Raw genomic sequence first — 22,135 nt, 5'->3', positions numbered from 1 at the left:
GGACCCCAAATGTCAGCCATCTATATAGCACTAATGGGTCTCTTACCTTAATAATCTTGTCACTTTTCAGGTGCGCATGCACTGACTGAGTCTTGGGCCTGGGGGGAAAAAACAACAAAAAACAAAACAAAACAAAACAAAGCCAAGCTTAGGGCTGAGAGTGGAACAAAGGCAGGGAAGTGTTGACGTCAGAACTAGGCTTGGCGGATCTGATTCTATGCCTTTTAACATCTACATCTACATTTTATTGTCAGCAGGAACTATACATTAAGTTATCACGCTAACTATGGGAAAATTAAATAAATAGATAAATAATAAAAAATAAAAAATAAAATATACAATAAAAAGTACAATATTTGGTAAATCAAATGGCATAGCATGCAAATGCTTGGAGACCAACAACAAAACAAGAATACTTAAAAAAGCTGCAATTGACGTATTTCAAATTTAATTGATCTGCGCCACTAATGTTTCGTACATTAAGGTGGAACCAAACTAATTCAGAGCGAATTTTGGACAATTTTATACTTGCTCGCTTCGCAGAACTAGAGCGTCAATTTAATTGGATTGTCCTATATTATAGCAGTGTAATTCGCTCTGAATAAGTTTGGTTCCACCTTAATATAAATGATTACTCCTCGTACTCCACAGCATTAGCATTTGGCATGGAAAAACTTTATAACTTCAAGAAACATCACTCAAACTGAAAATTTTTTTATTTTACCCCATGTAGAATCAATACTGTGAATATTGTCAGAAGGGTGAAAGGCACTTCTGAAGAACTTCTGCTTAGGGGGTTAGCTCGGCTAATGCGGATGAAGGATAGAATACAATGATAGTCGCGAGTTATTTTTATATTCAAAATAGTTTACAACACAAAAGGCAAAAAAAAAAAAGATGTGCCCTTCGTAATAACAAATTATGTCTTGAATTCAAACTAATTTATTTGATTTTTGCCGATTCTCTAATTGACTTTGGTTAGCACAACTCTAGAAAGACCATCAGATCCAGCTGATTGCTTTGAAAAATTGATTGCATGTCTAAATCCTAATTCACTCTTAATGTGAATGCATGACTTCATCATAAATGCCCCTTGCTCGAGGGCCTGATAAAATGTTTTTGTCTTATACAACTTGGCTACTCATATTGTAAAAAGCTCGTGTTCACTGGTGTGTTACTTGCAGAGGCGGGCCTAAAAGCCACTCCTTTAGTTGTTAATGTGGAGCAAACCTCAAGGTGTTTGCACTCGGGATATCTTACCGAAATATAGGGTAGCCCTTACGGAGAATTTCCTATTCAGCCATACGGGAAGCAACATTTCCAATCAACGAGCATTTTCTTGGTGAGTAAAGAACTGATATGTAACAAGCTTTTCTTTATTCTCATTGAGTTTTTTTTTTTTTTTTTTTTTTTTTTTTTCCTTCTTTTTTTATCACAAATTTAACAAAGTCGTACGTGCAAATGAGCAACGAAATAGTAACCTAATCAAAGTTGACTAAAATCTTGGTGAGAATATTAAATTTCATTCGAAATTCTTTGAATATATTCAGGCATAATTATTATTATCATAAAAAATCGTGTATGCTAATGAAAACCTTATTAATTAGTCTTATGTGAAGTGGCTCCAACTCATTTCCAAGAAAAATTTACAGACTCTTATTTCAACTCTCATTTCAACTCTTCTTATCTCGATTATTAAATGTACCAGGTTTGATTTTTTACTCGTAAATCTTCAAACGTAGGGCAGCCGTGCTTTTCCTACTATTGCAATTATTGGCATGTTTAGTTTGTATGTCTATCTTGCCACGCAACTTGCACTCAATAGATTTTCTCCAAACTTGGCAGACAGAATTATGACAACATATTTATCAATAATCTTAGTAATTTCATGAAACTCGTTAGATTTTTAAGCCAACAAGAGCGAGGTCAATATGGTAGAAAACCACCGTTAGAATATCGGCCCTTGGTAAACACGACTCCAAAATAATATTTCGAATACACCGTTACAGTCAAATGGTTTCATTATGCGAATATTGAAATTTACCACTAGCTGTTGCATAATGCAATTGAAATGCTGCGAGTATGTATAAGATGAACTTTATTTACACACGCTATCCTAAATCAACAAATACTGGTTTCCATTAGGGGCGTGCCCCAATAGAAACGCTTTCAAAAATATACATAAAAAACTAATGTAAGCATAATATATTAGATAAAAGATGTGTAAAGAAAACAAATGATAGTAAAGGCCAAAGGAGTAATATCCACAATTTCCGTTTAAAGATTGTAAGCGATTTGCAGCTTCGTATTTCCTCTGGTAGTGCATCCATAGCTTAGCACCACTATAACTACAACTGTTTTTCAAGAATTCCGTTTTGGGTACAGAAGGAAGAAAAAATTTGTTTGTTGTTTTTCTCAACCTGTAGTTACTGCTCGAGGCATGTGAATCCTTGAAAAGTCGTTGTAACCTTGTTGGTGCTATGCCATTCGACGCTTTAAACATTAATTTAGCTTTTACTTGGTCTCTTTCTTCCGCAAGGGTGGTCCAGCCCAGTTTGCGCATTGCGATCTCTGATTAACCTGCTTCGTTCTTGCAGTTCGTGATCAATCTAGCGCATCTATTTTGTAGACGTTGCAGTCTTTGGGCAAGACCCTTCCCAGGCGAATCCCAAACTTCACAGCAGTAGCTAAAGTGGGGTTGAACTAGACCATTAAATACAGAAATGAGTTAGCTACGGTCAGCAAAGTCTTTGAGCCTCTTCATAGCGCCTATTGCACACGAGGCTTTTTTGGTAATATCATCGGTATGCTTATCCCACGTGAGGGAATTATCAATTCGCACACCAAGGGTCTTTGAGTCATAGACTCTCTTGATTGGTTCATCCCCAATTGTAACGCTAGGTTGCTCATGGAGGCTATTCAATTTGGGATTGGAACCAATAAGCATAAATTCGGTCTTTGCTATATTGAGGCTCAATTTATTTGCCGACAGCCACTTTTTATAAGATAATATCAAAAGATGTTCATGGTATGTAACATCAGTTTCCTCTGATCTTTTTCTTTTGTGACATTAATTGTCTTTCTCTATTCAATTCAAGTGAAAGAGAGCATAAATATTCCTCAGCAGTACCATTTACTGATCTACGGTGGCGGCAGACCAGTGTTCTATTGATGGTTTTCACGACGGCCATGTTGGAGGACTTTAACATAAAAGAATTTTCAATGAATTCTTTTGTTATATCCTCCAACATGCCCGCCGCGTCTTTTGTTATTTAATTCTCTTGGGAATGGTTGAAAACCATCAATTGGCAGTCTGAGTACATAATAGAAATAGCGCAGAAATACTCATGAAAGAACATTGTCTTCCGCGGAAAATGTCATTAAATCGTTTATGACCTTGATGAATGCTTCCAGCAATAAATAAGCTTGTGTTTGACATAATTAGAGTACCAAAAAGAAGGCTTATTTTGTCCTTAAGAAGCGAACCTCGGTAAAAAAAAATCGTCCAACGTAAATCAACGTTCCACAAATTCGTCATAAAACGCGCTGAACAAACACACTGCATACTCCGAGAATCATCTCGACAACCACAAATCGAGATTTTTCTAGCATATAGCACACAGGAATCCCAATTGTAAAGATTAGTCTTGCTTCTTTCCGAGAATACGAAGACTCAGGATTGGGAAAAAATACCGATTCAAAACTCGAATTGTGATTGGATTATTCCATATAAGTAGAAACACCATAATTCAATCAGAATTCGAGTTTTGAATCGGTTATTATTTAGGAATCCCGAGTGTTCGTGTTTTGAGAAATTTCAATTTTCGAATAATGAAACCATTAATGGAATCTAGGGGGGGTAAGCTTGAGCCCTTTTTTTGTAAAAGGCTAAATGTTTGAGTTACCACATATGAGAAAGTTCGACTTGCTATGCCTGGTTTAAAACACGAACCTTCGTAGGCGAGCGGGAAGCGTTGAAGGAAACGTTTTTTAAATGCTTTCATATTTTCGGAATTGTGAACTGAATCATAACTACTGTTTTTCTTTCCCTAAACCCGAAGACATGCATTTGATGGATTGTTTCTCGCCATTATTATCTTATTACTAGCGGGAACAATTAATTCAGAACGAATATTTAACCGCTTCAGTGATTTTTACCCATATTCCTTTCGGTCTAGTCGCGTAGGCTTGAATTGACTGTATAACTAAGTTAGCTTTGTGATCATTATCCACTGATGATTGTTTTGCAAGCCAATATGGCTTCATGTTTTGCATTGGCAGACGAAGAAACAACAAAAAACTGAAAAGTTCAAGCGAAAACGTGAACTTTAGAAAGAGCACCGGCGTCTGGATAAATTTTTTTTGTAAATGGGTCTCGGAAAGACCACTTAAGTAGTCCCAAATGTGTACAACAGCTCCAAATGGGACTGAACGGCATCGCTGGAAATAATTTAGCGCAATCATCTTGTTCTGGAACTTAATCTGTCAAAACGCCACTTTAATCGGCCTCTTCCTTTGAATTCTGAGAACTTTGTTGACAGGAATCTAGTTTTATGTATGTTTTTATGGGTTTACTTGATATTTTAAGTTTCCTGTTCTTTCGGTTGAAGCATTTGTTTAGGATTTAATCTAAGTTAAAATTTTATTCAGCGGGATCAAAGGTAAACTTGCCAAATCATTATTGTTTAACTCTCAGTGATCGATGATATTCTTAAGGATGAGGATGAGGATGAGGATGAGGAGGAGGAGGAGGAGGATGGGGATGGGGATGGGGATGGGGATGGGGATGGGGATGGGGATGGGGATGGGGATGGGGATGGGGATGGGGATGGGGATGGGGATGGGGATGGGGATGGGGATGGGGATGGGGATGGGGATGGGGATGGGGATGGGAGGGATGAGGATGAGGATGAGGATGAGGATGAGGATGAGGATGAGGATGAGAATAGAAATAGGAATAGGAATAGGAATAGGAATAGAAATAGGAATAGGAATAGAAATAGGAATAGGAATAGAAATAGGAATAGGAATAGTAATAGTGAGAGTGGTTTTTCGCGCAAATGATGCACACTTGAAAGCTCGAAAATTGACCTGAATTCTTAGCATTTGTGTTAATCGTAGATTTTTTCTTGTTCTTTTTCATTTCTTCTACATCGAACTTGTACAATAGCAAGATAAAATATTTAATTATTTTCTTTCTTTCAAATGTTTGAAATAAAATCACACAAGTAAAAGAAACAATTCTCAATTTATGCGCAATTTATTTATTATAATTTAGGAACCTTAGCTACTTTGGGAAGCAGCAATGTCTTGCATCAAGTTAACTACTTTGATGCTAACGCTGGTGCTGCTGGCCAGTCCTGATGTCCAATGTCAAGCAGAAAACTTTACCAAGACTCTCTCCTTGCTTCTAAACTCGAGAAAGGAGATGGTGGAGGCCTTGGTATCCATAAAGAAAAACGTCGATCAATATGATGGACTCCAAAGATATATCCAAGCATTGGAAGATCTACAACTGAACGTCAAGAAATTTATGAGCGCATCCCTGTCAGGGGCCGATAGCAAAGAACTTTTACAGAATCTGAAAGACAGCATTTCATCCATTTTATTGCCTGAAACATTGTACAAGAGTTATACCTTGGCAAAGGAATATGGTCAAATCAAAACGTTTTGGAGCAAAATGAAAACTGAAATAAATGTTTTGCTAGCTCCTGGTGACCGACATCACGTTATTCCTTTGTCATCCATTTGTCCAAGTCGTTTGTCCTTGAGAAACATTTCATCAGCACTGGTTTGCGAGAATAGCTTGTCATGTACAAAGAAGGGAAAACCATACTCTACCTTTAGTGGTTGGTCTCTACCTCGAACTAAAGTACGGTATGAAAAGACGAATAACAGGTTTGGCCTTCCGAGGTATGGTTCATTTGGCAAGCCGAATTTCCGAGAAAAAACACAATTTATCCATCATTACCAAAAAATAACAGAAAAGATTCCTCCTCAACGTATTTACGGGCACGAGGACAATCTTAAAAAAGGCTGTACAAAGAAAGGTAACCAATGCAACGTTGGGAAAGCTTTACCAATAATGACTGGAATTTTTTGGCATGAAGTTGATTACATGATCCTACAAAAACTGTGTCCTCAAAGCTGCTCATCTAACGGCTGCAACTATGCAAATTTTGACCATGTTCTCGACGAAGCCGCTATTCTTACGATCTACGCCAAAAATCTTCCAAATTATTTCCAAACAACCTGGAAAAAAATCATTGGTGATTTTCAGCGTAAGAAAGGTTTTAAGGATATTGAAATTGCGGTCTCTGTAGTGGAAGATAACTATAAAGACTTCGAAACTGCCGAACCTGCATGTACCCGACTGAGGTTTAACAAGGCTTGCAAATATGCAAATATATATAACAGCTATCACATTTTGAAAAGTGCAGTTCAACGTAACAAAAAAACGCGACTTGTTAAAGACCTTCGCTTGTACGCTAAAATGGACCACGCAAAAATGATAGAGATGCAAAAAGATGAAATGAGACACATAAACGTTATGAGGTCAATTAAAGCTCTAGACGAGAACTTGAAACATTCTGTCTCAGGAATCTCCAGGTATTTTCAAGGAGCTGCTAAATTTGAAGAAAGCATAGCAAATGCTGATGTTGCCTTTGTAAAAGGAGAACTCGACAAGTATGAAGTACAAATGTCAGATGTCCAAAGGGAACTGGAAAAAAAGCTCGAAAGAATCATGAAATTAATGATGGCTCTACTGAGCACGAATCTGGCAGAGAAAGCGACACAACTAACAGTACTCGTGGCTCAAGAATCAAATCCTTTAAAACTCCTTTTTAATGGTCCAGATACTGCTGCGGTGCTAGAGACGGCAGGAGAGGTTGCGGACGCAACCTCGCAAGTTGTAAAAGGAACAGCGCTAATAAAATCCCTCAATGAACTTACGAAAGATTCGTTGAAGCTATTCCGTGATTTTAATCAAAACGCGATTCAACTTTCCTCTCTTGAAAACGTCGTTAGCAAAATAAGACATGGCAAGTCTTCAAGCATTGGTCAAGATGCTGCAAGGTTTATTGAGGAATATAAAAAATACTCTCCAAAAGTATCTCGATCCGATATTGCAAAAAACAATGCTTTTTGGTCTGCATTTAAGGAGGCAGCTTGCACTCTTCTAGAAGGAGATGTTGGGGTAGGCGGAGCAGTTCCCAAATCAATTGCAGGATCGGAACTTCTATGCGAAAGACTTGAAGGTGTTATGGCTCAGTTTTTCACCCTAAGAGAAGACATCTTTGATTTTCAATTTCAATTGGTTGATTCTGCTACTGCAATTATACAAGGGAACATTAAACAGAGACTTGCTAAGGAAATCAAAGGAATAGGTGATGTTTTAAATGTTAGCGAGTTAATAGTGGCGTATTTTCTAATGCAGGGAAAATTACAGTCTGTAGCAAATCTATATTGCGATGTTCTGGAGTACAAAAACCGAGGCCAGCCAGTAAGTGTATGTACCAAGGCCAAAAACGGTTTCCTTAAACATGGGCTGGACACTCTCATCGCCTATAAAGATACTTCGCCGTTTACCGAAGTCGAAAGAGAAGTTTTCATTCCAACCCGTGCATCATTTCCAGGCGATACTGGTTACATAGACTTAGCTGCTTTAGGAAGAGGAGAGGATGTTGTATTTAAGATTCCGACAAATCGTACTTGGCTTCAACATTACCACTGGGTCCTTGCTGGACAAGAGGCAATTCCTTTCCTAGAGGACTTGGAAGTTTTCTTTCCTCCAAATGAAAAATTCATTGCTGAAAGAAAGCTCGCAACAACACAAGTGGAGATCTCTTCTGTTGCTGGAAGTTCCTTTTTAGCAACGAAGCCAGACCGAAAAATCGACTACATCCTCCCGAGTTCACACAACAAGTACCTTACTGTCTATGATGAGGGATACAATCTCTGTCCTCTTGAGATAGAAAATCCTTACAGCCTTTGCAACAATCTTCCAAAGATATGTGACAGATCCAAGAAGATTGCTTCCCAAAGCCTTCTACCTACAGTCGTATCGACTTGGAAAATTCACCTCATCATCCATCAAGGCTCAAAGCAGCTAAAATGGGATGCACCAGCCCCGGCAACAAATTTGCTGATCAGAGGAAAAGCAAAGCTACGAATACCGCCAAGAGGTGGAAGAAAGCGAAGGTTCAAAGAATATCTCTTCTTAAGATCATCCCAATCCTGCTGTAACGGCAACAAGTACAGAAAGTCTGTTCATAGCCGTGAATGTACGTCATGTCCTAGACGTTCAAAATCAAAGTATCGTGGACTGTACTGCGAGATTGCTAAGTAAATCCAACTGACTCCATTTATTTACCCACATGATAAATGAAGGATTTTCAAGGCGGAATTTTTTGTCGTAGGGGGAGGTGGTGGGGCTGGGGATGGGGGGCGACTAGTACATATTTTCTCTTCTGAAAATGAAATTTTCATTTTAGTTCGTGATTATTATATACCAAGTGTCAAAGTTCATTTTCTCTCTCTTTGCATTGGCCAAGAGGGTGCCATCTGATGTAATCATCAAATTTCACAGTTTACACACAGCTGCTTTTAGAGCGGGCAATATCACATTTATTTACCGGTGAATAACAAAACCGGAAGAGATTTCACTGGAAATGTACGTATTAAGTACGTATTAAGATTAAGTATTTTAATCAAATAATTATTATAATTAAATCATTGCTTTGTGTTCATCGACACTTGGTATGTAACAAATCATACCGAAGAGAGAGAAGATTTTTTTTTTTTTTTTTTTTTTTTTTTTTTTGACGAAGCAAGGCTTCAGATCTTCAGATAACAAAAAAAAAAAAAAAAAAAAAAAAAAAAAAAAAAAAAAAAAAAAGGATAAGAAGGTAACCGGACTTGACTGGTATGATCAATCGTCGGTAGATCACTTTTGAGGCGGGAGACAACAGTTCAACTAGTTTTAGTTGTTAAGTCGTTCACTAACAAGCTGGCTTGTAATAACCAGCCGCTGAACGGTCGTTCACTAAGGCTCACATATTTTAGATAATCAAGAAACCACTCCTTTACAACAACAACAAAAAAACTAAATAACGCTAACTACACCTGTAAGTAGCTAGCATATGTTTTTCCTTGCATTCTAAAAAAGAATATATGCGTGGCTATTCTTTTCGCACTTCTTTATGGTTATCTTGAATTGGTTCTACCAAATTTTAGGTCGAGAACCGCTTCTTCTCTCTCTTCATGTTAGAAACTCTTAACTCTTCATGTTAAGAAATAATCAGATTTTCCTTCTTATGATTTTTAGTAGATTAGAGATTATAAAACTATTTAATATTCTTGTTCTATATTTTGTAGACCCCTGGCATGTAGACTATCTGCATCAGTCCATTTATATAGCTTGGTCAAGCTAAGCGAGTACTGCTCAGTGTACACCTAATAGACCTTATTCGTGGTGTGACGATGTTTTCCCAATTCAGCGTGACAAACCTCTGGGGGAATGAACAGCTATTGTTTTGCAACTCGTCGGGATATTATCCTTATTCCTTTCGTATCCTTTGGGATACTCATGAATTTTTCGAAGAATAAAAACAAAAGAAAATGAATCCCCTGGAGATTCGTCACGCTGAATTGGGAAAACATTGTCATACCACGAATAAGGTCTATTCTAATTGTAGTTTTATCTTCTCTTCGTGACATTCGAGGGCGAATATTCTCGAAGGGGGGAATAATATGTAGAATGGAAAAATATCATTACTTGTTCATTAACCTGAGGGTCAAGGATGTTTGTTCATTGACAAGGCCTTCCTGTTTTATTTAGGAAGTACTTTTTGTAGTAAGCAACATCTGCAAATCTAATGTACTTTTCCAGTAAAAACAAGTTTTGGTCATGCACAATTTTGTACATGCGAACTGGAAAAGAGCAGGGTTGTTTGCTGTACAAACAAACACTTCCTAAGCCTTCTTCTGATTTCTTGTTCAGAATTATCTTATTTGTAACTTTAAAATACTTTTAGTATAATCTGTTCTCTATGAGTTAAGCTAGCGAGCAACATCGATGGGTTTGCTGGGTCAGCTCCTAGAACTGAGTGCCCGTATTTTTTTCTTAAGTCAAAACCTGTTTCAAGCTCTTACGTCATACGTGGCCTAACTGGTTCAATCTAGTTTGACCTAGTACAAACCAGTTATGTGACGTATTACTCTAGCTTAGTCCTTAAATACGAGCTCACTCAGGGTTACTAGTTAGTCCTTAGTTGCAATCCTTAGTTATTCTGTAGTTGAAGCAGTCAATCGTAGTGCGGTTGCAGTTGCAGTTATCCTACAGTCAGTCGCAGTTAGTCAAGTTAGCAAACTCTACGTTGTACAAGACAGCAAAATAAACCCATACTAAAGAGTGTCTGGCCCAGCAGTGGAAATCTTTGTGTCCTCTAGGAAAAATATCACTCCCCCACTTTCCCTAGGCCTACGTGACAATAAGAGCATTCTGCAACTCTGAACCGCACTTTTCAGTGACCAACCAAGCTAGCTTCAGGCCTAAAGTACTCGTTTCTTTGTACATTAGTCTTAGAGTCTCACTCCTTACCATTTGGGATGCGTTTATGAATGACGCTGGAATGACGGCTAATGCTAACTGCAGATCTACAGTAACCTATTTTGAAAATGCTGTAGCTACGCTTCTTTTTTGACTTTCTGAAAGAAAGAAAGCCTTCAGTATATGAATTTTTTTCTTCCTTTAATATGCCCCGCCAAGAAGACAGAGCGACTCAAAATTAGTCTATACACTCATTGAATAGACCTCCTCGGCTTTGACGTAATGTTTTCCCATTTCAGACCACGTGTCATTCCCTAGAGTATCATTTCTTTGTTTAATGTTTGCGCTCGGTTTCACATGAGAAGACACATGAATATGGATATGGACTCAAACAAAGAATTTTATTCACAAGGGAATGACACGTAGTCTGAAAAGACTTGTACGCTATGAAGGGAATCCAGAGTGCGGAAAGTATGATGGAAGATAACAAGTATTTCATTAAAACATTCCTTGACGTGTGAGATCCGTGACAAGTTGCTTCACCGTTATAATCTACAAGTAATACGCATGCGCACTGCATCAAAATTGAGCTGCAAAAACAACTCTTGGTATGAACTATTGATTATCAAAAGTACGCCGGATTTTTTTCCTTATAATATTTTATCGATATTTGAAGGTGTAACCGAGTTATTCTCTCATCGGCTTCAACAAATTAAAAACTGAAGTAATTTATGGTCAACGTTCTTTTGTTTGTCAGACCTTTAGGAAGCAAAACCAATTCCATCAAAAAATGGACTAAAGATATATAAATTATGCATGAATCATCTTTAAACTAAAACTGAAATCATTTGGCGCCAAACTGGCCCCAAGTCCAGCTGTTATCAAATGAACTCTTTTACAGCGAACTCCTTCGAATGTCAAAAAGCATAAGAAAGGCACAGGGAACCCAATCTTTGAAAATTTCATCTAGTATCCACGAGATCGCCTAAAGGCGGTTTCATTTATCATAAAGGGTTTTTAGATGGTTTGAAACTTAAGATAATAAATGTTACATCATTAAAACAAGGCAGAAAGTTGCTACTTTTTTATTTTTGTTAACTCCCCCCTGATTTAATACTTGTCAATGGACACCCTCTAGTCGCCTAAAAACCATGGGATCTTCCCACAAATCCTCCGATCCAACCCCTTCCCTAGTTGCTGCATAAGCATAGCGATAATTGAGCGAAACAGATGTGGAGCAAAGATCGTAATAAATATCTAAAAGAATTAGATTTTTGAATTATTTGTAGTCAAGTGAGCTTTAGACCCACACTTATGGAACCTTCTGGAAGTATCCGACATGAAGTATCCGACATGCTGAGGGAAAGACGGAAATATCAATTATGGGGATTTCCTTAGAACATTAGATGGCTCAGCTGTCATACCAATTCCTATGGCTTACTTGTAATTAGAAATTGTTTTGTTTAAAGTTTGTTCGAACAGTTGTCACAGTTTCCAAGTTCTTCGGTGAATAGATAAAAATTTGAATGAAGAGTAGAAGATTCCGAATCACATCCCTGCAGTAAACAACAGTCACATAGGTGGAAAATGATCAGTACGAACATCGTTTTACCTTAAATTTAAAGAGTAGTGTACACACCTGTTTAAAAAAATATCGGTCGCAGATCTGAAATTGTAATATATTCACAACCGAACAGTCTAGACTATGAAGTATGACCTTTTGAGTTCGAAATGTAATTTTTGGTATTTTAGGCAGAAAACATATGAATACGTATGTAAGCACAAAAACTCTGTATATGCTTAGATCGTCCATTTCAAATTACCTACCAACAACGCTTTTTTTATTTAATATTGTATATCTATTTTTTTAAATGCTGTCAGTCAGAGATCTGAATTTTTTTGTACTTTTAAGTTTTCTGGCTGAGATACGAAAGATCGCATTTCTAGCTCACAAGTCATGCAGGCTTTATATTTCAATCTAATATAAACTATGTTGTTTGAAAGTACGTTGCAAGGGAATATTAGTTCTGCAATTGAATATAGTCGGATTTGACCATTAAGTCAGTAAGGCCAATGTCAAACGTCGAACTTGCCGAGTCATTAAAGAAGACTGTCTTGTTAATGCATCGTTTCTCATGTGAAGTTCGACGTTTAAACTGTTTGTGTAGGTGCTACTTACTGTCTAAAACATGGATGTATGCAGGGAACAATAAAATGACCAAATTATTCTCTCTTGTCTTCTACTCCCCTTATCTCTAAAATGTTGCATTTCTATTCATCCAGACAGCTAGTATCTTAAATTAATAGTCTGTCAGCGACTCATATCTTCGTTTTTCTTCATTTCATGATATCATCATTGTAACATTCAAGTATTTTTAAGCAAATCTGCGGCTTCTTAACTTTAAATGTTTTCTTGTGTTAACTGATAATTTCCCTTGTTTCCGTGTTTTGCGCTTTGCCAATGTTTTGTTTACAATAAAAGCCTTTAAAATACCCTCATATCTGCCCCTCGTATCTCCTTCTATTGACTCAGTTGATCCGGTCTCTAAGGCGGTGAAATTAAACTTCTCCTCTCGCAAATCAAGCAACAAATCGTTTAATGTGTCATCTTTGTTCCTTCAATATCATCGGCAAATTTCTCTACGCGTTCATTAAACATTTAATGTTTGGTCACAAGAGAAATACTTAGCTATATTTTCCCGAGAGAGTCCGATGTTTCAGTTTCCTCCTCGGCTTCACCTCGGGGAACATCGAGGAGGCGAAGGAATTCGAAACTTTGCCGATATAACGAACACTCTCATTGGTAGAAAGATGCTATGACCACGTGACACGGGCTAAATCTGAATGTATCCCGTCTCCCTGACCGGGAAATAAGTAGATATACACCTTTTGCTGTTCATTAACCGCAAAGGAATATTCATTGAAGCGAAGAAGTATTGGCATTAGAGCGAACAGGCGTGGAAAAAGCTAGTCGCATTATATTTTGCACCAATCATAAATAACACAGCTGGAGCTGGTATTTTTCTGGAATTATTAGTACGAATGAAGCTGGAAGCAAAAAAAAAAACAAAAAAAAACAACCACACAAACCAACAGACAAAAACAGAAAATCTTCAGACTTTCTACAGAAGAAATACAGACTTTTTATTCAGAAAAAGGATTCGGAAACTGAAAATACGGCTAAAAATGCTGTTGATACTCTCCTTGTTTTTTTGTTAGCGAAATACAACACCATATATGTAGTCGTCTTCGTAGTTTTCATGTTTAAATAGCTTGCTAAAATAAAGTTCTTTTCAAGTAAATTATCTCATCAATATTTTTACATATTTATCGCTTCTGGAAACATCGAGATTCTCGGTAAAACAAAACTCACTAATTCCCTCGAGATCAGACATTAAGTGTATGATTACATCGTATTTCTTCTTTGTCGTCTTTTTCAAAAATTCCGCTTTTCTTCTTCTTCTTCTTCTTCTTCTTCTTCTTCTTCTCTTTCTTCTTCTTCTTCTCCATCTTTTATTTTTCTACTGAGAATTTCGTGTTTATTTCTCAATTAGCTAGTGTACAATTAATTCCTTTGTAAAACAAGAAAAAATATGGTACCACATACATGTTCTAGTAATATATGACCACGAGTCCTAGGTTTTATATGATCATTCGAAATCTTCGAAACAGCGTGATAGACAGATAGATAGATATACAATATTGGCAATTTAATTTTTTTTTTAACTATTTACAAAAGTTTTGACGTGTTTGCGCAATAAAAAATCCGTGCAAGATTAAAGCTTTTTTTTTTTAATTATTTGAAAAAGAGCACCTTGGTTTTGTTCAATATAGTTTATTTCTCAATATGAGTACGAACGAAGTTTTTTGGCAACAGAATTCTTGAAATATAGACTTGCCCTTTCTTGAAGCGAAGCGAGCGAGCGACGAATATAGTTCATTTTTTCCCCGGAATTGTTTTTTGTATAAATGCTTAGATGCGACCAGAATTGGATACGCTTGAGTCTTAGTACATCACACTAACATCATCTACTTCTTTGCCACGTTTTTGGATATGTTATCCTTGGGATTTACGCGTGGTCGCTGTAAGCCCGACTCACTTTCAGCCTACTTGGCAGTTCTTGGACATAGTTATCTTTACTTTCCTGTGATACTGCGCCAATGACTGCGACTTTGGAGCCTCCAAAAACCTCTCTTGGTCTTCTAAGGATTTTATTAATGGTTCTAAGGTAAGCAACACGGAAATGTACGATACGAAAACTATAGACGATGAAGTTCATGGATGAGTTGGAGAGGACTGCAGTACGTATCCACATATACTTCACGCCACCAAGTTCTCTAATAACACCTTTTCCAACAGATAAATAAAAGCCAAGCAGAGGAAACCAGCACAAGGAGAAGAAGAATATCACGATAGCAATAGTTCCGGAAATTCTTTTTTCCATTAATGCATCGTTAGACGTAGAGGACAAAGCAGCTGCTGGATCGTTGCTTTTTACCTTCTCACGCGTGATTTGATAGAGGATGACGACGTACGACAACACAATGATGATGTAGCTAATAATAATCAAGGCGATGGACAGTGAGAGAGTCGAAGGAAAAGGAACACGGATACTGGCAAATACAAAAGCTGTTCCCCAACAACTAAACAACATGGTTTTCAATCCGTACTTTCGCATGAGCGCTTGATGTTGATGTGGCTTCGTCACGACCATCGCTCTGTCGATGCTGATAGCAGCCAGGTGGAAGAGCGAGCAAAAGACGGAGAAATTACCTGCAATGTCGTAGGCAAAGTCTATCTCAAGAACGCAGTAGTGCCGAAAGGTCTTGAAAGTTACCGAAGTTGCATGTAACGGCTGCGCGCACATTGTTACGATTAAATCAGTGACTGCTAGACTGAGGATTAGAAAATTTGAGATTCTATTCCGAAGTTTATGAGTATTCAAGACGGCAAAGATAATGAGAAAATTCCCAAATGTTCCAACGAAAACTAGCACAAAATTGATAATGGTAATAGGTATTCCGTGGTTCAGAGGAAGGTAACATGCCTGCTTGGAAATCTCGTGAGTTCTATTCTGGTTTGTATCGCTCATGTTCCCCAGAGGAAAAGGCAACCACTTCGTTTGTAGACGGAACCACGACTGCAAACACCTTTTTCGAGTTTCTGTTTTATGATAATTCAAAGTAAAGTCTAATTTGTTGTGCTTGACACTGGGAATGGAACACACCAATCAGCGAAAAGAATAGACTAATATGGTTAATTAAATATATAAGTACGGAAATTACATGCAACTAATAGGCCTTTTGCAACAATATGTTACGTGACCCTTCCCACGTAAAAAGAGACGTTGTGTCAAAATGAACACCAGAAAAGGAAAGAGCCCCTTGATATTAGTAAAGAAGGCAACGTTTCAGCTTATGAATGTAACACAGGATTAATTAAATACAAAAACGAATAATTTATAAGGACTGTTGTTGCAAAAGGCCTATTGCAAGAACTTGTTTTGTAAAAATAAAATAGGAATTAATTAGATTGTTGTTGTTGTTGTTGTTGTTGTTGTTGTCATAAATATTTTATTTTAGGACAGATATTATACAGCATTATACAATGATACTAAAATAAGGAAATGCGAAATTAGATAATACAAATACTTTGACCGAATTTTTTTAAATATTATGTTTTGAGTTCCTTTTTGCAGCTGCCTCAACACTTAATAGCTTATAATTAGAAAACAATTATTCATTTTTTCATTCTTAGCTTTTTTTTTTTTTGTTTGTTTGTTTTTTTTTTTGTTTTTTTTTTTTTTTTGTCTAAATCTACGAAAGTAATGCACCAATTATTATTATCGTAATTCATGACCTCAGGATAGATCCATTGTAAATCAGTTGAATTTTGCGCTGATCGTGTTTGTTAGAGTACAAACACTAAAAGTGTGCAACACTTTGCACTATTTAGTAGTAAATAGTGCTAATTAAACAATAGAAAACAATAGGATTAGCATAATTTAGCAGTATTTAGTGGTATTTATGTTGCACACTTATAGTGTTTGTATTCATATAACAAGTATATATCGGATTTATCGAGGAACTAATTCCGCCCACGTGAGGGAACTTTGATCAAAGTAAAGCGAAAAAAGGATGGATAAAACTAGCAAATATGTTTTAATTATCCAACCAATAAGATCATAATGTTTCATTGATACGTGGACATAGAGAACTGTAATAATTTAGACTGTAACCTGCAAAATGTCACTACTAGACTTGAACGGTAAGTATTAATTTAAATCATATTCGAAGTGGTGCACGAACGTAGGTGGTTTTTGAACAAATATCCATGCTTGGATCCTAAGTATCCTGTAATCTACGAGACCCATTAAATATAATCTTCCAAAGTTCTGCGAATAGACAGTCGAATCTCTTTGATAGCCTTCCTCGTATATCTATAAAAGAGAAGTAGATCGTTCGTGATCCTTCCACGATGGCTCAAAACATATATATTAGAGTCATCAGGAAACTGTCTTTATTTCGACGAATTAAAATGTTCCTGCCACTTCACGCTAGGAGGTTATTCTAATATACCTTGGTACTGCCTATTGTGACCTATAGTCTTGTGGACCGTGGTAACTCAACTCTGATGCAGAACCTTCAAGTCCTCCAGAATAAATTTGCGAAAAAGATCCTGGAACGTCCATATTACGGCTCAAGCATAAAAGCCTAGGGCATGCTCCATTGGAAGATGCTGGAACACAGACGCAAAATCCATCGCTGCATATCCTTACATAAATGCTAGAACAATAACATTGATTATGATTTTAATATCAAATTTAACAAAGACTATCGTATCTGTAACACAAGGTCAAATATTTGCAAGTTTAAGAGCAATCGTAAATGGGGCCAATATAGCATGTTCTCAAGAGCAGCTGACGACTGGAATAACGTTACCGAAAGGATTAGAAATTGATGGTTTTCACGGCGGCCATGTTGGAGTAACTTAACAAAAGAATTGTCAATGAATTCTTTTGTTATATCCTCCAACATGGCCGCCGTGTCTTTTGTTATTTTATTCTATTGGGAATAGTTGAAAACCATCAATATTAAGGAATTGGACCTATTCAAGAAAACTCTCTTTAAAGAAATTAATTAACTAGATGTTTTTTAGCATTATTGCTGTCATATTATAACTTAATACGGTATATATTATATTAGGGAATACTAGGAATTATGTATTTATTCATATATATTAATATCTATTTTATTTATATATTTTTTAATTCTTCCTGTTAGGACTAACTTTGAAAACCACTTTGTGATCTAGCCTTCCTCTTTAAAGATTAAATTTATTATTATAAAACGCAGCCAATTGCAAAATGAAGGTAAAGCTTTCAAAGCCAAAATTTGGCACATGCGCATATATAAATGCGGCGTAGGAAAAGCATCCTTAGTTTCACTAACCTTGGTGGGCATACGACGGAAAGCCGGAATCATTAGTGTGTAGGCGAGAACATATGCTAATATCCAATAAGTCACGCAAAAATCCCACAACTCAACCAAAAATCATCCATGTGCAAAGCGAACAAACTGGGTTCACAAGGCAAAGGAAAAAAATATCGTAAAGTAATGATGAGTGTTCTGACTAAATTACATCTAATGTGGGTAATTTTGATGTAATTAAACCTGCGGCTTCTCGTCTTACGGTTTTTTAATTCGAAAAGATTATACCTTGACATACATGGGCGAATAAGTAATGTCAATCGTAGTCCTGGAAAATGCAAAGTGATAGTCTTATAGGACTTTAATACACTCTCTCTGTTTCTTTTTTCTTTCCTTTTTTTTTTTTTTTCTTTTTCTTTCTTTCTTTCTTTATCACTATGCATTCATTTGATTGTTTGTTTGTTTGCTTAATTTGATTGAGTGCTCTTTTCTGTGTGTGTGTCTGCATGCCTCTTTTTTTTCTCTTTTCTTTTTTTCCTATGCCTTTGTTTTAAATAAGATATTCAACAGTTAAAGTAAAAAAGAACACAATATTTTGGGAGCATGGGCAAAAGTTTTACTTAAATTCTTACACTTTCTTTCTTTCTTTCTTTCTTTCTTTCTTTCTTTCTTTCTTTCTTTCTTTCTTTCTTTCTTTCTTTCTTTCTTTCTTTCTTTCTTTCTTTTTGTGCGTGTAAAGTTAACAAGTTTTATTTCTTAGTTTTTCTTTGAACATATTTACAAGTTAATTATCAGTTGCACCACGTATCTCGACACCGAAATTGCAATAATTCTTGTGGACATGTCAGGAAACTCTTAACTGAAACTCGTATGCGTGTACATTAGCGGGGAAATGATGCATCCGCCCCTCCTAGAACGATAGGATGTAGGTTTATTCAAACTGGCTAGACTTATAAAATCGTTGTACTGTAGCGGGTTCAATATTTACTATCATTAAACCTTTACCTTGACCGTAATGTTTACCCATTTCAGACCACGTGGTATTCTTTAGAGTATCATTTATTTGGTTGCGCATAAGAAAATGCTTGAGTTGAACATGAATAACACAAAGTATCTTATTCTGAAGATAAGGACACGAGGTTTCAAAATGGAAAAACATTACTCCCAAGGTAAAGAGTTCCAGTTATTGTGTATTTATCTGAGTCACTAAGCAGCGGAGTTAATTAGCAGAAAGCATAAAAGTTTGAGAGCATTATCTTTTAATCATTGATCATTTTATCTTAGAAAAACAAAGACACGCCCAAGGAAGCTGTACAATTTGTTTGCAGTGTCAATGACCGGAAATACGTAACCACACTTGTAATTATTATGAATTACATGCTTAATAGATCCTTCTCGATATTGTCTTAAAAATAAAAATACAAACGAGATTAAATTAAATTTTTATTTGATGGAGTCAGTTATTTCGTATTTCAAGCTTGCTTTGCATCCAAGTTAAATTTAATAAGAGTCCATTGAAGAGTCCAAAAATAAATTAAAAAGGAACAGGAAAGGAAAGGAAAGGGAAGGAGTGATTTGAAAAGGAAGAAAGGATAAGAGATATGAAATGAAATAGCATTAAAAAGAACAAATAAACATAAGAAAATCATCAAAAGTCCATTCCACATGGAGTTAGTTCATATGCAGTCTGCTATTTCATTTACATATTATTTGTTTCTTCATGCACACGCAGGATATCAACCATAATAAAAGGAGAGCCAGCTTCCGGTAAATGCTTGTCACGCTATTGATTTGCATTACGTTTCCTTAACACTTTTCAAAACGCGCTCGTAGTACCACTAATGTCAATTAAATAGCATAAAAATGAAAAGACAATCAAAAGAAAACCATCCAAAGAAAAGGTAAGCTCCTTCTTAAAAGTTAGTTCATATGCAATGTGCTATGACAATTACTTATTATTTTTTCTTCACTGATGCACACGGATATCAACCAACTTCCGGTAAATGCTTGTCACGCCATCGATTGGAATTACGTTTCCTTAAAACTTTAGAAAAGGTGCTCGTAGTACCACTAATATGATAATTAATGACAATTGAGCCGTGTCGCCATTAAATATATAAAAGCTGGTCCAACCATCCTTTAAGGCAGACGCTGAGCTACTACTCGTGGTTCGAACTTGAAGTCATTACATATCGAGTTATACTTTCTCGTCTTCACTGCAAGCCGTCATGGTTGCACCGTTTCTATATTTTGCCTTGCGTTTAAAGGCTTTTACCATGCTGCTATTAGTGCTAAAACTCGTTTCCATCTCTCCAGGAGTTTCGATCAAGCTTGGTAAGTATAACATAAGTAAATTACTGGCTCCCATTCCTGAATCCTGGTTTCAATAAAAACTAGTCTCGCATTGCGTGTGAACATTCGTGCCTCGAATTTGCTTGTAAAAAATAGGGTGTGAGCTAATATTTGATTATCAAAAGCGAAAAATTTCTAACGACCAATAACAAATGACATGAATACCTCAAGTTATCGCTGTAGAATCTCGAAACACAACTTTTTATTCTAATCAATAGAAATGTCTTAGTATACCACAGGTTGTTGGCTAACATTTACCCAATACTGCAAAGCTTGTTTACAAGTTAAAGTATTTAAACATAGCAAACTGATTATCACTGCCATCAGTTGATGGAAAATATTGAAAACGATTGAAGAGAATTAAAAGGGCAAAAACAAAAGGGCTAACGGTTAATATTGTAGGGTTAAAGAAGAAATGACGAAATTTCACTAAAACGCATTTTTTTTACCGTTTCCTGTCCCCCTAGCATTCTGTTCATGCTTGAGTAAGGAAACTAAATGGACCGACTCTGCACACGCGAAATCAACATCTTGCAAACAACCTATTCTTTTAAAATTTTGATTCGACCAAATGTTAGGTACCTTGTCTAGTTCCAATAAGCTGTAGCTGGAATAATAACAAACTGTATATGTCTTAACGCTTTCAAAGTTGGCAGTAACGCAGTGACCGATATCACATGTTTTTGCGACATGATTGGCTGCACATTCAAGTTTCTAGATTTACCATTGCCATTTGTAAAGTCACGAGAGGGATAAAATGTCACGTACGGATCCAAGTGGAAAATAATAGTTTTTCCTCCTTAACCTTATATTATATATATATATCTCTCTCTCACGGCACGGCCGAACTCATTTTTTGTCGTACCTAATTCAGGCGCGTCGAACATAGTCGATTTCAAACAACTATTGTTTGGTGAATTGCAATTCTAAACACATGTAATGATAAGATTTGGTAACAGCGAATGTTATTCTATTTACCAGATTGCACCAACACATCGATCGGCGTTGAAAACAAATACATCATTCCTGACAGCAGCTTCACAGCATCGTCCGCATCGTATCCTTTTGGCCTCCCTTTTAATGGCAGACTTAATGCTAGCTTTGGCTGGGCCCCAAAGACAACAACCAATCCAAACGACTACCTACAGGTTGACCTTGGATTTCCTTATGTCATCTGTGCTGTAACTACACAAGGTAGGGGTAATGGTGAAGAGTGGGTGACAGAGTACAAGGTCAGCCTTTCGATGAACGACAAAAACTGGATGCCGTATCAAGAGAATGGCATCGATAAGGTATTTGAAAACTCAGTATCATCCATTTAAATAATTCCTTTTAGCAGGAGGAGGTAAAAGAGCAGAAGGAATCTTCATTAATCATCATACAGAGGATATTTTTTTAAAAATTACTGTGGACCTTCCCGTGCTCATTTCATTATTTTCCGTATATCACCAAATGTTTGGACGAAAGCCGCGTGGAAATGCCGATAAAATAGTTACAAATTTCAAAATAACATTATGCCCAAAAAAATAGTTTTGATAAACTTGTTACAACGTTTTTTTTAATTATTTTATCTTATTTTATCTTATTTCATTTTATTTTATCTAATTAAATTTCGTTTCGTTTCGTTTCGTTTTATTTTATTTTTCGTTATTTTAGATATTACTGGAAAACACTAGACCAGAGTTCGGACGTTAAGCATTCAATTATAGAAACAAGGGAGCACGAGAATAAGATTATACCCAACGAAATACAAGGGAAAGGTCAAGAGAGAGTAGGAATTTTTTAGGCTACTTCAAAAAA

The 22,135-nt window shown here is 36.5% G+C and overlaps 1 protein-coding gene across 1 annotated transcript; it reads left to right on the top strand.

Annotated features, from left to right (window-relative positions):
- Window positions 1–20,090: 20,090 nt before the first annotated feature.
- LOC148912844 (neuropilin-1a-like) lies at window positions 20,091–22,030 on the top strand. The gene is made up of 3 exons (XM_089026318.1): window positions 20,091–20,317; window positions 21,317–21,627; window positions 21,992–22,030. Exons 1-3 carry the CDS (start codon window positions 20,212–20,214, stop codon window positions 22,028–22,030), a joined length of 456 nt encoding a protein of 151 aa, XP_088882444.1. The 5' UTR covers window positions 20,091–20,211.
- The last annotated feature ends 105 nt before the right edge of the window (window positions 22,031–22,135 follow it).

This window comes from Actinia tenebrosa, unplaced genomic scaffold, assembly GCF_029948245.1.
Source record: "Actinia tenebrosa isolate PJP-AT-01 unplaced genomic scaffold, QUT_ActTen_1.0 PGA_scaffold10__47_contigs__length_13832649, whole genome shotgun sequence".
Lineage (NCBI taxonomy): Eukaryota > Metazoa > Cnidaria > Anthozoa > Actiniaria > Actiniidae > Actinia > Actinia tenebrosa.
The sequence above is the reverse complement of the archived record's forward strand: the minus strand, read 5'-3'. Positions and strand labels throughout refer to the sequence as shown.

What these genes read in the sequence shown, in the direction of transcription:
- LOC148912844 (XM_089026318.1), top strand. Translation starts at nt 20,212, where the DNA reads ATGGTTGCACCGTTTCTATATTTTGCCTTGCGTTTAAAGGCTTTTACC. An exon ending in AGGAGTTTCGATCAAGCTTG is followed by an intron (nt 20,318 to 21,316) that starts GTAAGTATAACA and finishes TCTATTTACCAG; the next exon opens with ATTGCACCAACACATCGATC. An exon ending in AAGAGAATGGCATCGATAAG is followed by an intron (nt 21,628 to 21,991) that starts GTATTTGAAAAC and finishes TCGTTATTTTAG; the next exon opens with ATATTACTGGAAAACACTAG.